The sequence below is a fragment of the Balaenoptera physalus genome (genome assembly GCF_965194825.1).
Source record: "Balaenoptera physalus genome assembly, chromosome: 17".
NCBI classification, from domain to species: domain Eukaryota; kingdom Metazoa; phylum Chordata; class Mammalia; order Artiodactyla; family Balaenopteridae; genus Balaenoptera; species Balaenoptera physalus.
The window spans coordinates 48,222,764-48,237,032 of NC_138895.1; the positions used below are offsets into that span (position 1 = coordinate 48,222,764).

Here is a 14,269-nt window from a genome sequence, read left to right on the forward strand (position 1 = left end):
CTTTTCCCATATAGGCCATTACAGAGTACTGAGTAGAGTTCCCCGTGCTATACAGTAGGTCCTTATTAGTTATCAGTTTTATATATAGTATCCATGTAGTGTTTTCTAATTTAAAATACTACTTAATGGTGACAAATCAAAGTAAACAAATTTTAAAAGTGAATTATATCTTAGCTTTAATGCTTCAATTATAGACTTAAAATTCACTAAAATCATCAAATTAATAGAAAAAGATTTGCTGATTTTCTTATGAATGAAAGAAATAGACTTACGGTTTGTCAGCTCAAACAAATGTAGCATTAAGAAGATACATAAGTAGAAGTTAAAAGAATGAAACACAGAATAAAAACAGCCAAAGTCTCATGTTAGAAGAAAAGGCTGATCTCATCTTCAACAAAATCATCCCCAAAATATCAAAGTACAATGTCTGTTCAGACTGCTTAAGAGCAACTGAAATCTTCAGCTGGGGACCACACAACACCAAAGTTAGAGAAGCAGGAAATCTGTCCCCGCCAAGTCACAGATCCAAGGTCTCTCAAATGCTCCTTTCACTATCTTCTTCTCCTCAAGAGCAAGACCACACATGCGCAGATAAATAAAATGAGTAACAGGATCTAATGGCCACTTGTTCAAAAACTGTCTCTGCTACAACTCTTGAAACATTGCCAATTAAATATTTATATGTCTTAAAAAGCAAGAACAATGAGAGAGGGAAGCCATTTGTATTTTGAGATGAATTAGAAGACAAGGTAAAAACTGCTATCACTTACTAAATTCTTATTGTAAGTCAGGTACTATGCTTGATGTTTTACAAGCATTATCAAATTCAACCCTCTCAATTGTGAGGTAAAATACTATTATAGCCATTTTAAAAGATGAGGAAATAGAGACTCAGATACCAGTGACCAGCAAGGCCAGAATTCAAACATATTCTGACTCCAAAGATCATGTTTTCCTTACTACATTACTTCTACAGAAGAGAAAGAAGAGCAAGCCATTAGAGACATGGAATGTTTCCTAATATTAGGAAGCTATGCAGAATCATTTCAAATTTACAATCTTGTAAAATAAGTGAAAAAGTGAAAAATGAGTGACAAAGCAGTTACTTTAACAAAATGAATTGCATTCTATCCTCTGTTTCTTTGGGCTTTCTGAAGTAATTTAATTTAGTTTGATACCCAAAGTCACCTTTGGGTGTGTGTGTGTAGTCCTAATTTACACACACACACACACACACACGTAAACCCCACTTTTCAAAAGTTCACCTTACACCCCTTCGCTTTTACAAAACACCTGGATTAGTACCTGTTTCGCTAACCAGAAGAAATTCGAAGATTTACCCTTTTACAAAAAAAGGTGAAAAGCAAAAACAGCATTCAACGTTTGTTTCTGCAGGAGCCCTTACAGAGGGAGAAAGTACCATGAGCAGCAAGAGCGGCCACGCCAAGCTCATCCCCTGGAAACTGCACTCAGCATCTCAGTATCACGCTGCCATAGCTCTGAACTGTGTCTGTGAGCATCTGTGCTTTATCTCAATTTATTCTGTGTATCCGTTAGCAAGACGTGTCATAAGGTAACTGCTTGTTTGCTTTACAACATTTCAACTTACGAAAGGTTTCATAGGAACGCTCTACTTTCAGATAGCAGGGGAAATCTGCATCTCCCCTTAGAAGCCATATCTCTGTGTGTGTGTGTGTGTGTGTGTGTGTGTATGTATGTGTGTGTATATACGTGTGTGTATACATATATTTTTTTTCCCTCAAAAGCTAATCTAGAATTCAGTGCTAGATTACCTATTGTCAGTTAAGCAACGCCATCAGTCCCTTCTAAGGTCTTCTTGCCACTACAAAGGAGGAAAACTGGGAACCACATTTCCCAGATTTCCCTTCCCTGAATGGATCCCAGTTAAGAGTTTGACAATGCATGAAATCTGAATGGCAAAAAGTTGAGGAGAAACTATCATTCTCCAAATTTAGCTGTAGCAGATGCATTAGCAGATGTAAGATACACAGTGGCTTCTTGCTGAGCTTTTTGATAATCAAGAAGCTGCTGCTGCAGACTAAGATAGTTGGTGCGAGCTTCTCAAAGATTCTTAAGGATTCCAGCAGATCCCAGGTGAGCTTCTAAGAAACACCACTTCAGTACTCCAGGCTGAGATCTTCAGCACTGGCTTCTCTGACCTTCAGTGACAAAGTCCATAACCTTTGCATCCCTGGCCCTTCCACAAGTCATTTGAGCCCCAAATTTCATAATAAACTCTTTAAACCCAGAGTACACAGAGTAGCCTTTCTTTTCCTAACCATGTCTTGGTACCAATACTTTTGGGGAAGGAACTGGTTCTAAGGGAAGGAATCTTAAAGATGGGAATCCTGGATTAGTTTTTTCTTAGATTTGAATACAGTGATGGCTTCAAAACAAGTGACAAACAGAACATTGATAGCCTATGGTATTTAGGGGCAAAACAATTATTTAAATTATTATCCTTAGTTGCCTGGAGTCTAGGCAAAGCTTTAGAAGACCAAATAACTGTATCAATTGAATGTCACAGTGAAAATAAGGGTACGAAGACTGCAGAATGGAATGGCTGCTCCTGCCTACACTGGAAAAGTCATGAAACAATTATAACAAGCTCAGGGCTTAAATCGCCAGCCCAAGACTAAGAGACCCAGAAAACTTCTGAATGCCCCAAAAGAAAGTCGTAATTCTTATATGCCCAGGACTGAGACTTCTGAAACCCAAACTCAAAGTCTAATCTTGCTGGAAGTTGAATTACATTGCAAACTGAATTCACAACATCACCAAGACTACTATGCTAAAGTTAGGTTTTTAACTGTAAAGAGAGGTACCCAGAGAATTGGTATTGGGATATTAACGTAGATTGTTACTAATCTGAATACCTGAAACCCCAACCCCTACCAAGTCTCCCTTGTCAGCAAAAGCAACCCTATCCCCTAGTCTGAGAAAATTAACCTCATGATGCCTGAAGACTCTATAAGACCTTACTCGAGGGAATTGCCTTTCAGGGAAACGCAGATCCTTTCCCAGACGACATCACCACCACCCCTCATTGTGCCAGACCTATAATTACACTCAAATTCCCACAGACACCAGAGGAATGAATATAAAATCTGACCCAAGAGTACCTGCTAGTCACACCAAAAGAGGTGTATGATTTTGTCAGTTTTTATTAGCAGAACCCTAAAGAATATGTGTGGGAGGGAATTCTAAGATTTCCAGGGAGAAAGGAATTTACTTCTAACAAACAGTTGAGAGTGTCCCTAACAGTCTGCTCAGCTAGTTAACTAAAACCCAGACTCAACAATGGCCCACATTAAGTGAGATGCCAGGGATCCTCATTATACATCAGAGGAAGGAGATCAAAGGCTCAAGTAGATGGAATACTAGAATCGGTATCTCACCATGTGACCTGCTGGCCCACCCTCTAAGTATGCTCACTGAGAGACTCCAGAGGATACTCCCTTTACTGGTGTCGCTGAAAGCTGTATAGTGCAGGTGAGAGGTAACAGAGATGCCAACACTGAAATAAGTTCCCTAAATTTAACGGATGTTGGGATCCATTAAGAAGTGAAGTGACAATGTCTTTCCATCTGAGACAAGGTGGGCATGGTAATCATAATGGGTAGCAAAGTAAGGCTGAACTACAGTTTTCTTTTTTCATACATCTAGATTTTGATTAAAGTTATGCTGGCTTCATAAAAATAACTGCAATTCTTTGTCCCTTAATGACTGGATAAACCTTAGCTGGTACTTTTTTTTTTTTTTTTTTTAGTAAAATGAACATAGCGTAAAATTCACCATTTGAAACATTTTAAAGTGTACTGCATTCACAATGTTGTGTAATCCTTACCACCTCTATCTAGGTCCAAATCATTTGGAATCTGCTTTCTGTCTCTATGGATTTGTCTATTCTGGATACCTCATATAAATGGAATCATATGTGACTTTCTGTATCTGGCTTCTTTCACTGAATGTATGTTTCAAGGTTCATCCATACTGAGGTATGTATCAGTACTTCATTCTTTTTAATAGCTATATAATATTCCATTGTACAGATATATCACATTTTGTTTATCCATTCATCAACTGATGGACATCCCCACATTTGGCTATTGTGAATACTGCTGCTATGAGCTGGGATCTTTTTTTTTTCCTTTAAAACATCTTTATTGGAGTGTAACTGCTTTACAATGATGTGTTAGTTTCTGCTGTATAACAAAGTGAATCAGCTATGTGTACATGTATCATGAGCTGGTATCTTTTTAATTAATAGATAGATATTTAACTGCCTTTCCATTTTTTCTATGGTAATTGATATATCTAAGTTTAAACTTCTTTGGGAGTCAATTCACACAATTCATATTTTGTTATGGAATCATCTACTTCTAGATTTTCAAATGAGTTTTCACAGAGCAGCATTTAGTAGTCTTTTAATTCTTCAAATCATTTCTTTATCATTGCTTGTATCTTTTTTCTTATTCCAAATCTTCAATCATTTTTGCTCTTTTTTCTTTAGTCAAAGTCAGAACTAGGTTTAACTATTTTAATGACCTGTTCAAAGAAGTCTCTTTTATATACATATATTATTTTTAAATTTTCTACTTTCTATTTCATTAATTTCAGCTTTTTAGTTCATGAATTCTCTATTTCTAGTTTCTTCTGGTACATTTTATTATTTTTCTCAGTTCTTTAAATAAGCACTAAGTTATTTTATTTATTTATTTATTTCCTTCCTTCCTTCCTTCCTTCTTTACTTTTTGGTCTTTCTTCTTTAGTAGTAAAGAAATTTAAAACTAAATATGGTCACCTAATTACAGCTTTGCTGGATTCCATAAATATTAGTATGATTTGTTCTCTATTTCATTGTTTTCTAGATAATTTGCAATTTCCTCTTCATAGGTTACCTCAGATTATGTTTCCTAATTTCCAGTAAGTGTGGGTTTTATCATATTGTAATTATTTAGTTCTAATTTTAGTAGACTATAATTAGAAATGTAACCTGAAAAATCCCTTTTTTTAGAATTTGTTGGAGGTTTTTTGTTAGTTTTTTTTTAATCAGTGGTCCATGAATATACCAAAAACTGGGGGTGGGGGGGAGGCAAGAATAGTTATATCAATGTAAGTATAAATACATACCATATATATGGTGTGTGTGTGTGTATATATATATACACACACACATATATATAATCAAGTTTGTTGATTATAATACTTAATCCCTTTATGTCCTTTCTCTTTTTTCCTTATTCTGTCCAATTCAGAAAAAGATATATTAAAATCTCTCACATGAATACATTTTTATTAGATTCCTCTGATGTTTCTAACAGCTTTCCTTCAGAAATTTAATTGTCACGGTGACTGACACATATGTTTCATTATAAGCTGTCTTTTATGTCATTACCTAATATCCCTCTTTATTCTTCATTTGAATATTAACCCCTCTTTACTCAAGATCTTTTAACTTTAATTTACCTGATATAAATATTGCCACTCACTCCTGCTTTCTTTTTTGTTTTTTGGTGTGATTAGTTCTTTCTTATCTGATATCTCTAATAGGAAATACCACTATATATCTACCCTTTGTATTACACGGGCTTCTTATAAACAGCATATAGCTAGGTTTTGCATTTTAATTAGCCCTAATAATCTGTCTATGAGAGAACTGACATTTAGTGAAAAATGTACTTCACTTTATTCCTTCCAACTTACATTTAGCTTACTACTTTATATTTTTGTTTTCTCTATTTCTTTTTCCTTATTCTTGCTGGTCTCAGCTGTTTTAATTGTGTTTTGTGCCTTTTACTATCCTGGAAGTTCTCCTGTACTTTCAGCTTTTCACTACGGAGTATGATGTTAGCTTGGGCTTGTCATGTATGGCCCTTCACTATGTTCAGGTACATTCCCTCTATACTCTTACTACTCAATTCAATCAAATATACTCTAGTGAAAGACTAATCTTACACAGTATTTTATAACTGTTCTGTCATTATCTAAATGCTACTTTCATGTTTTTGTACTTACCCTTCTCCCAGTTTCTCTAGTACATCAAAAACTTCTTCAGGCTGCTTAGTCAAACTGTCTTCACTCAGCTTTTTTAGCTTACTGATGAGAAAAAGAACAGAAAAAATATTTTCCTTAAGATCTTTCATAAATTTTTTAATTTTATTTTTAAGAGGCAATATACTCAAATGGTTCAAAATCAATCAATATAAAAAAGTATACAGTACATAGTCTCCTTCCAACCCCTGTTCTTAATCTTCCCAGAAACACCTCAAAGAATAAGCACTTTTATTAGCTTCTTGTGAAACCTTTATACAAATATGAATATATATTTTTATTTCTCCCCCTTTTTAACACACAATATAGCATTTTATACACAATCTTTTTTATCCACACTGTTATATACTTTGATGTTTTTACTTGACAACATAAAATCCATGTTGGAGATCTCTATGACATAAATACATAGAAAGCACCCTCATTCTTTTCTTTTTTACATCTACATCCTATTCTGTTGCAAAGGTGTAGTCTCTCTTACTCACCGATCCTTTACTTATGGATATCTAGGTTCCCTTTTGCTAATATAAACAACACTGCAATAAATAAGCTTATACATAAGTCAACTCACACATGTGCTAATATATCTTTAAGATAAATTCCCAGAAGCGAAACTGTGAGGTCAAGGGAATATATAAACACACACAAATACATAAGTATATATATTGATAAATAAGCACATATACTATAAGTATAACCATATGTCACAATATAAATTTAATATAAGATCAATAATAATATATAGTAATTATTAAAATTGTTGATTGATTATATTATGGTATATTTTATCTACTATAATTGTATGTGATATTAATATATATGTATATTAATCAATATTAACAAATTGCCCACCAGGGGGCTTATACGAATTTAATCTCCTACAAGTAATATATGAGAGAGCGTCTTTTCCCACAATTCCACCTACATAGTATTGAACCAAATATTTCAGCCAATACATTAGGTGAAAACTTGTAACTCAGAGAAGATTTATTTTGCATTTCTCCTACTATGAGCGAAGTTGAGCATCTTTTAATATAATATGAAACAAATCATCTATTCATGTTCTTTGCTCATTTTTCTCTTGGGTTTTTGGTCCTTTTCTTATCTGTATACAAGGGAAACTGGTCTTTGTTTACATTGCAAATATTTTCACTTGTATTGACTTCACTTATGAGTTTTTAGTTTTATGGTCTATTTGACTATTTGCCATAGAGAAATGTCTTTTTATTTTGTTTTTGCTTTTTTAAAAGTTATCCATAGTATGGCATGTGCAGAAATATCTAGAAGTAAGAAATGAAAAGCATTATACATGGTATGTCTGAAAGACCAAAAATAATTCGGTATGAATAAAGTATCATGTATAAAGGACCAAAATTAATTCAGAAAGAATAAAGTAAAAGTGGCCAGGATGTATTAAAAAGGGTCAGGTTAAAAAGAGTCTTGTGAACCATGTTAAGGAGCTCTATTTTAAAAAGATCACTTCCCCTGTAATCCAGAGGAAGGACATGCAGTAAGCAACAGTAGAGAAGGGAAACCAGTAGGGGATTATTCAAAATATGGATGCAGAGAGTATAGTAGTGGCAGTAAGAATGGAGAGAGGATAAGCTAATCAAGATATTAAAGAGGCACAGTCAACAGAATGTGGTTTTGATTAAATATGGGGTGATGCGAGAAAGAGAGGAGTTGAGAATGTCTCTTAATAAGCCTTTGGCTTAAGCTAATGACTAGATGGTAATGTTATTTACTAAGCTAAAGAACACCAGAAAAAAGTTTGGAGGGGAATAAGATGGGTTTAACTCCTCTCATCCAAATGTAGATTTCCAGCAACCAACTGTATATATGAATACCAGCAGAGATCTGAGTTGGCAATGTCATTTTTGGTGTCACCAGCACACAGATGAAGCCTGAAGACTTGAGAAGGGATAAAATCATCAGGAAAATGTCTAAGAAGCCGTAAGGGTCAAGAAGAGATCCCAGGAAAACATCAAAATTTAGGAAATGAGATCATGAAGGACAAGAAAGGAGTACTTAACCATTTTCAAATGCTACTGAAAGTTCAAACAACTTAAAGATTTAAAAGTGTCCATTATAGGATTTCCACTTCTGACCGCAAGGAAGTAAGACGATGAAGTAAGAGGATCCAGAATTATCTGGCTGCTGTAAACAACTAAAAAACTCAGAAAAATATAGGAAGCAACTATTTTCAGACATTAGATATCAGACATTTCAGGACAGAGATCCATGAGAAAAGGGAAAGAAATAAGATAAGCCCTACTATCACCCAAGCTTTAGATCTAAAGGCTATGTCCAAAATGTAGCACAGGGAGAAGGGAACCCAACAGAGCCCAGCAATTTTGCTGAGTTGAAGAAACAAAGATGGGAGTTTGGGGAGGCAAGGCAAATAAAATGTGCATTACAGAATACCTGTGAGAAAAGAGCTATGCAGAGAAACAGGTCCATCAATCTACCTAGGAGCTCCCTTGACTATTTAGCTGAATGCCAACCTGTACATGCTTACAAAAACACTCTACAAAACCCAACAAAATCAATTTCCTAAGAGAAAAAAACGACCAGGGAGATTTAAAAAGAACAACTCCCAGAGGTCACAAAAGGCTGAGAATCTTTCCCACCATCAACACTTAAGTGAACTCGTAGAATACAAAGGACATTCAGTAGACATCCCAGAACAGCCTTGTTTTAGAAAAGAGACTGCATTACCAAAACATAAACGCTACTTTACTTTAGACTCTCCCAAAAGGAGCTTAAAAACAGGCTTCAAAAGCACTGAGCCAATCTACAAGGTAACAACCGCCTACCAGAATAAGTCTATATAGGCATACCTCATTTTATCGTGCTTTGCAAATACTAAGTTTTTTACAAAAGGAGGGTTTGTGGCAACGCTGCACAGAGCAACACTATTGGTGCCATTTTTCCAACAGCATTTGCTCACTTTGTGTCTCTGTGTCACATTTTGGTAATTCTCACAATATTTCAAACTTTTTCATTATCATTATATTTTTATGGTAATCTGTAATCAATGATCTTTGATGTTACCATTGTAATGTGTTTTGGGGTGCCATGAACCACACCCATATAAGACAATGAACTTAATAAATGTTTTCTGTTCTGACTGCTCCACCAATTGGCCATTCCCCATCTCTCTCCCTTTCCTCAGGCCTCCCTATTCCCTGAGACAAAACAATATTGAAATTAGGCCAATGAATAACGCTACAACAACTCTAAGTGTTCAAGTGAAGAAAACAGTCACATATCTCTCACTTTAAATCAAAAGCTAGAAATGGTTAAGCTTAGTGAAGAAGGCATGTCAAAAGCTGAGAAAGGCCATAAGTCAGGCCTCCTGTGCCAAACAGTTACCCTTGTGAATGCTAAGGAAAAGTTCTTGAAGAAAAGTAAAGGTGCTACTCCAGTGAACACACAAATGATAAGAAAGCAAACCAGCCTTACTTTGATAGAAAGTTTTAGTGGTCTCAACAGATCAAACCAGCCACAACATTACCTTAAACCAAAGCTTAATCCAGATCAAAGCCCTAATTCTCTTCAATTCTATAAAGACAGAAGAAGGTAAGGAAGTGGCAAAAGAAAAGCCTGAAGATAGCAGAGGGTGGTTCATGGATTTTAAGGAAAGAAACCATCTCTATAACTTGAAAGTGCAAGGTGAAACAGAAAGTGCTCAGATAGAAGCTGCAGCAAGTTATACAGAAGACCCAGCTAAGATAGTTAATGAAGGTGCCTACACTAAACAACAGATTTTCAATGTAGATGAAACAGCCTTATATTGGAAGAATATACCATCTATGACTTTCATAGCTAGAGAGGAAAAGTCAATGTCTGGCTTCCAAGTACAAGGGCTAATGCAGCTGGTGACTTTAAGTTGAAGCCAATGCTCATTTATCAATCTGAAAATCCTAGGGTCCTCAAGAATTATGCTACATCCACTCTGCCTGTGCTCTATAAGTGGAATAATAAAGCCTGGATGACAATACACCTGTTCACAACATGGTTTACTGAATATTTTAAGCCCACTGTTGAGAACTGCTGCTCAGAAAAAAAGATTCCTTTCAAAACATTACTGCTCATTGACAATGCACTTGGTCACCCAAGAGCTCTTATGAAGACGTACAAAGAGAGTAATGTTGTTTACATGCCTGCTAACACAACGTCCATTCTGCAGCCCACAAATCAAGGAGCAATTTCAACTTTCATTCAAGTCTTATTATTTAAAAGATGTTATTTCATAAGACTACAGCTGCCATAGATAGTGACTCCTCTGATGGCTCTGGGCAAAGTAAACTGAAAACCTTCTGGAAAGGATTTACCAATCATAAGAACATTCATGATTCAAGGGAAAAGGTCAAAATACCAACATCAATAAGGGTTTGGAAGAAGCTGAATCCAATTCTCATGGATGACTTTGAGGGATTCAAGACTTCAGTGGAGGAAAATACTGCAGACGTGGTAGAAACAGCAAGAGAACTAGAATTAAAAGTAGAACCTGAAGATGTGACTGAATTGCTGTAATCTCATGATAAAACTTTAGCGGATGAGGAGTTGCTCCTCATGTATGAGCAAAGAAAGTAGCTTCTTGAGATAGAATCTACTCCTGATGAAGATGCTATCAAGACTGTGGAAATGACAACAAAGGATGTTAAATATGACAGAAACTTAGTTGATGAAACAGCAGGGCTTAAAAGGACTGACTCCAACTTTGAAAGAGGTTATACTGTGGGTAAAATGCTATCAAGCAGCACTGCATGCTACAGAGAAATCGTTCGGGAAAGAAAGAGTAACTGATGCGGCAAACTTCACTGTTGTCTTATTTTAAGAAATTGCCACAGCAACGCCAACTTTCAGCAACCATCACCCTCATTAGTCAGCAGACATCAACATTGGGACAAGACCCTCCAGAAGCAAAAAGATTACATCTTGCTGAAGGCTCACATGATGGTTAGCATTTTTTAGCAATAAAGTATTTTTCAGTTAAGGTATATTACATTGTATTTTAGACAATACTACCGCCCACTTAATAGACAACAGCATAGTTTAAACATAACTTTTCTGTGCACTGGAAAACCAAAAAGTTCGTGTGATTCACTTTGTTGCAATATTTGGTTTATTGCAGTTGTCTGGAACTGGACCCGCAGTATCTCTGAAGTATGCCTGTAACTCCTTAAACAAACAAAATTCAGCCTCAACAATGTAAAAATTTATAATGTCAAGAATTCAATCAAAAGAAGCAAGGACAACTAAAATCCTGCAGACTGTAGAAAAAACCACATTCACAGAAAGATAGACAAGATGAAAAGGCACAGGGCTATGTACCAGATAAAGGAACAAGATAAACCCCAGAAAAACAACTAAATGAAGTGGAGATAGGAAACCTTCTAGAAAAACAATTCAGAATAATGATAATGAAGATGATCCAGGACCTCGGAAAAAGAATGAAACAAAAGATCGAGAAGATGCAAGAAACGTTTAACAAAGAACGAGAAGAATTAAGGAGCACATAGAAGAATTAAAGAACAAACAAACAGAGATGAACAATACAAGAACTGAAATGAAAAACACTAGAAGAAATCAAAGGCAGAATAACTGAGGCAAAAGAACAGATAAGTGACCTGAAAGACAGAATGGTGGAATTCACTGCCACGGAACAGAATAAAGAAAAAACAATGGAAAGAAATGAAGACAGCCTAAGAGACCTCTGGGGCAACATTAAATGCAACAACATTCGCATTATAGGGGTCCCAGAAGGAGAAGAGAGAGAGAAAAGACCTGAGAAAATATCTGAAAAGATTATAGTGGAAAACTTCCCTAACATGAGAAAGGAAATAGCCACCCAAGTCCACCCAGGAAGCACAGAGAAATTCCAGGCAGGATAAACCCAAGGAGGAACACGCCAAGACACATATTAAACAAATTGACAAAAATTAAAAACAAAGAAAAGTTACTGAAAGCAGCAAGGGAAAAACGACAAATAACATACAAGGGAACAACCATAAGGTTAACAGCTGATTTCTCAGCAGAAGCTCTACAAACCAGACGAAGTGGCATGAGATATTTAAAGTGATGAAAGGGAAAAACCTACAACCAACATTACCCTACCCGGCAAGGATCTCATTCAGATTCGAGGGAGAAATCAAAAGCTTTACAGACAAGCAAAAGCTAAGAGAACTCAGCACCACCAAACCAGCTCTACAAAAAATGCTAAAGGAACTTCTCTAAATCGGAAACACAAGAGAAGAAAAGAACCTATAAAAACAAACACATAACAATTAAGAAAATGGTAACAGGAACATACATATCGATAATTACCTTAAACGTGAATAGATTAAATGCTCCAACCAAAAGACAAATGTTTGCTGAATGGATACAAAAATAAGACCCATATATAGGCTGTCTACAAGAGACCCACTTCACACCTAGGCACACATACAGACTGAAAATGAGGGGAAGGAAAAACATATTCCATGCAAATGGAAATCAAAAGAAAGCTGGAGTAGCTATACTCATATCAGATAAAATGGACTTTAAAATAAAGTATGTTACAAGAGACAAGGAAGGACACTACATAATGATCAAGGGATCAATCCAAGAAGAAGATATAACAATTATAAATATATATGCACCCAACATAGGAGCACCTCAGGACATAAGGCAACTGCTAACAGCTATAAAAGTGGAAATTGACAGTAACACAATAATAGTGGGGGACTGTAACACCTCACTTACACCAATGGACAGATAATCTAAACAAAAAATTAATAAGGAAACACAAGCTTTACATGACACAATACACCACATAGATTTAATTGATATTTATAAGACATTCCATCCAAAACCAGCAGATTACACTTTCTTCTCAAGTGCACATGGAACATTCTCCAAGACAGATCACATCTTGGGTCAAAAATAAAGCCTCAGTAAATTTAAGAAAACCAAAATCCTATCAAGCATCTTTTCTGACCACAACACTATGAGATGAGAAATAAATTACAGGGAAAAAAACGTAAAAAAAACACCAAACACATGGAGACTAAACAATACGTTACTAAATAATCAAGAGATCACTGAAGAAATCAAAGAGGAAATCAAAAAATACCTAGAGACAAATGACAATGAAAACACAATGATCCAAAACCTTTGGGATGCAGCAAAAGCAGTTCTAAGAGGGAAGTGTATAGCAATACAAGACTACCTCAAGAAATAAGAAAAATCTCAAATAAACAATCTAACCTTACACCAGAAGGAACTAGAGAAAGAAGAACAAACGAAACCCAAAATTAGTAGAAGGAAAGAAGTCATAAAGATCAGAGCAGAAAAAATGAAATAGAAACAAAGAAAATAGCAAAGATCAATAACACTAAAAGCTGGTTCTTTGAGAAGATAAACAAAATTGATAAACCATTAGCCAGACTCATCAAGAAAAAGAGGGAGAGGACTCAAATCAATAAAATGAGAAATGAAGAAGGAGAGATACAACAGACACTGCAGAAATACAAAGCATCCTAAGAGACTACTACAAGCAACTCTATGCCAATAAAATGGACAACCTGGAAGAAATGGACAAATTCTTAGAAAGGTATAACCTTCCAAGACTGAACCAGGAAGAAATAGAAAATATGAACAGACCAATCACAAGTAATGAACTTGAAACTGTGATTAAAAATCTTCCAACAAACAAAAGTCAAGGACCAGATGGCTTCACAGGTGAATTCTATCAAACATTTAGAGAAGAGCTAACACCCATCCTTCTCAAACTCTTCCAAAATATTGCAGAGAAAGGAACACTCCCAAACTCATTCTATGAGGCCACCATCACCCTGATACCAAAACCAGACAAAGATACTACAAAAAAAGAAAATTACCAACAAATATCACTAATGAATATACATGCAAAAATCCCCAAGGAAATACTAGCAAACAGAAACCAACAACACATAAAAAGGATCATACACCATGATCAAGTGGGATTTATCCCAGGGATGCAAGGATTCTTCAATATATGCAAATCAATCAATGTGATACACCATATTAACAAATTAAAGAATAAAAAACCATATGATCATCTCAATAGATGCAGAAAAAGCTTTTGACAAAATTCAACACCCATTTATGATAAAAGTTCTCCAGAAAGTGGGCATAGAGGGAACCTACCTCAACATAATGAAGGCCA

At 35.5% G+C, this 14,269-nt stretch overlaps 1 protein-coding gene across 3 annotated transcripts in view; it reads right to left on the bottom strand.

Annotated features, from left to right (window-relative positions):
• The window catches only part of STK3 (serine/threonine kinase 3), a 310,598-nt gene that overhangs the window by 258,762 nt on the left and 37,567 nt on the right, over positions 1 to 14,269 (bottom strand). For all 3 annotated transcript variants that reach the window (XM_082432738.1, XM_082432736.1, XM_082432737.1), the window contains exon 2: positions 6,040 to 6,120. In XM_082432738.1, coding sequence (XP_082288864.1) covers positions 6,040 to 6,120 — 81 coding nt within the window. The remainder of the gene's footprint in view (positions 1 to 6,039; positions 6,121 to 14,269) is intronic.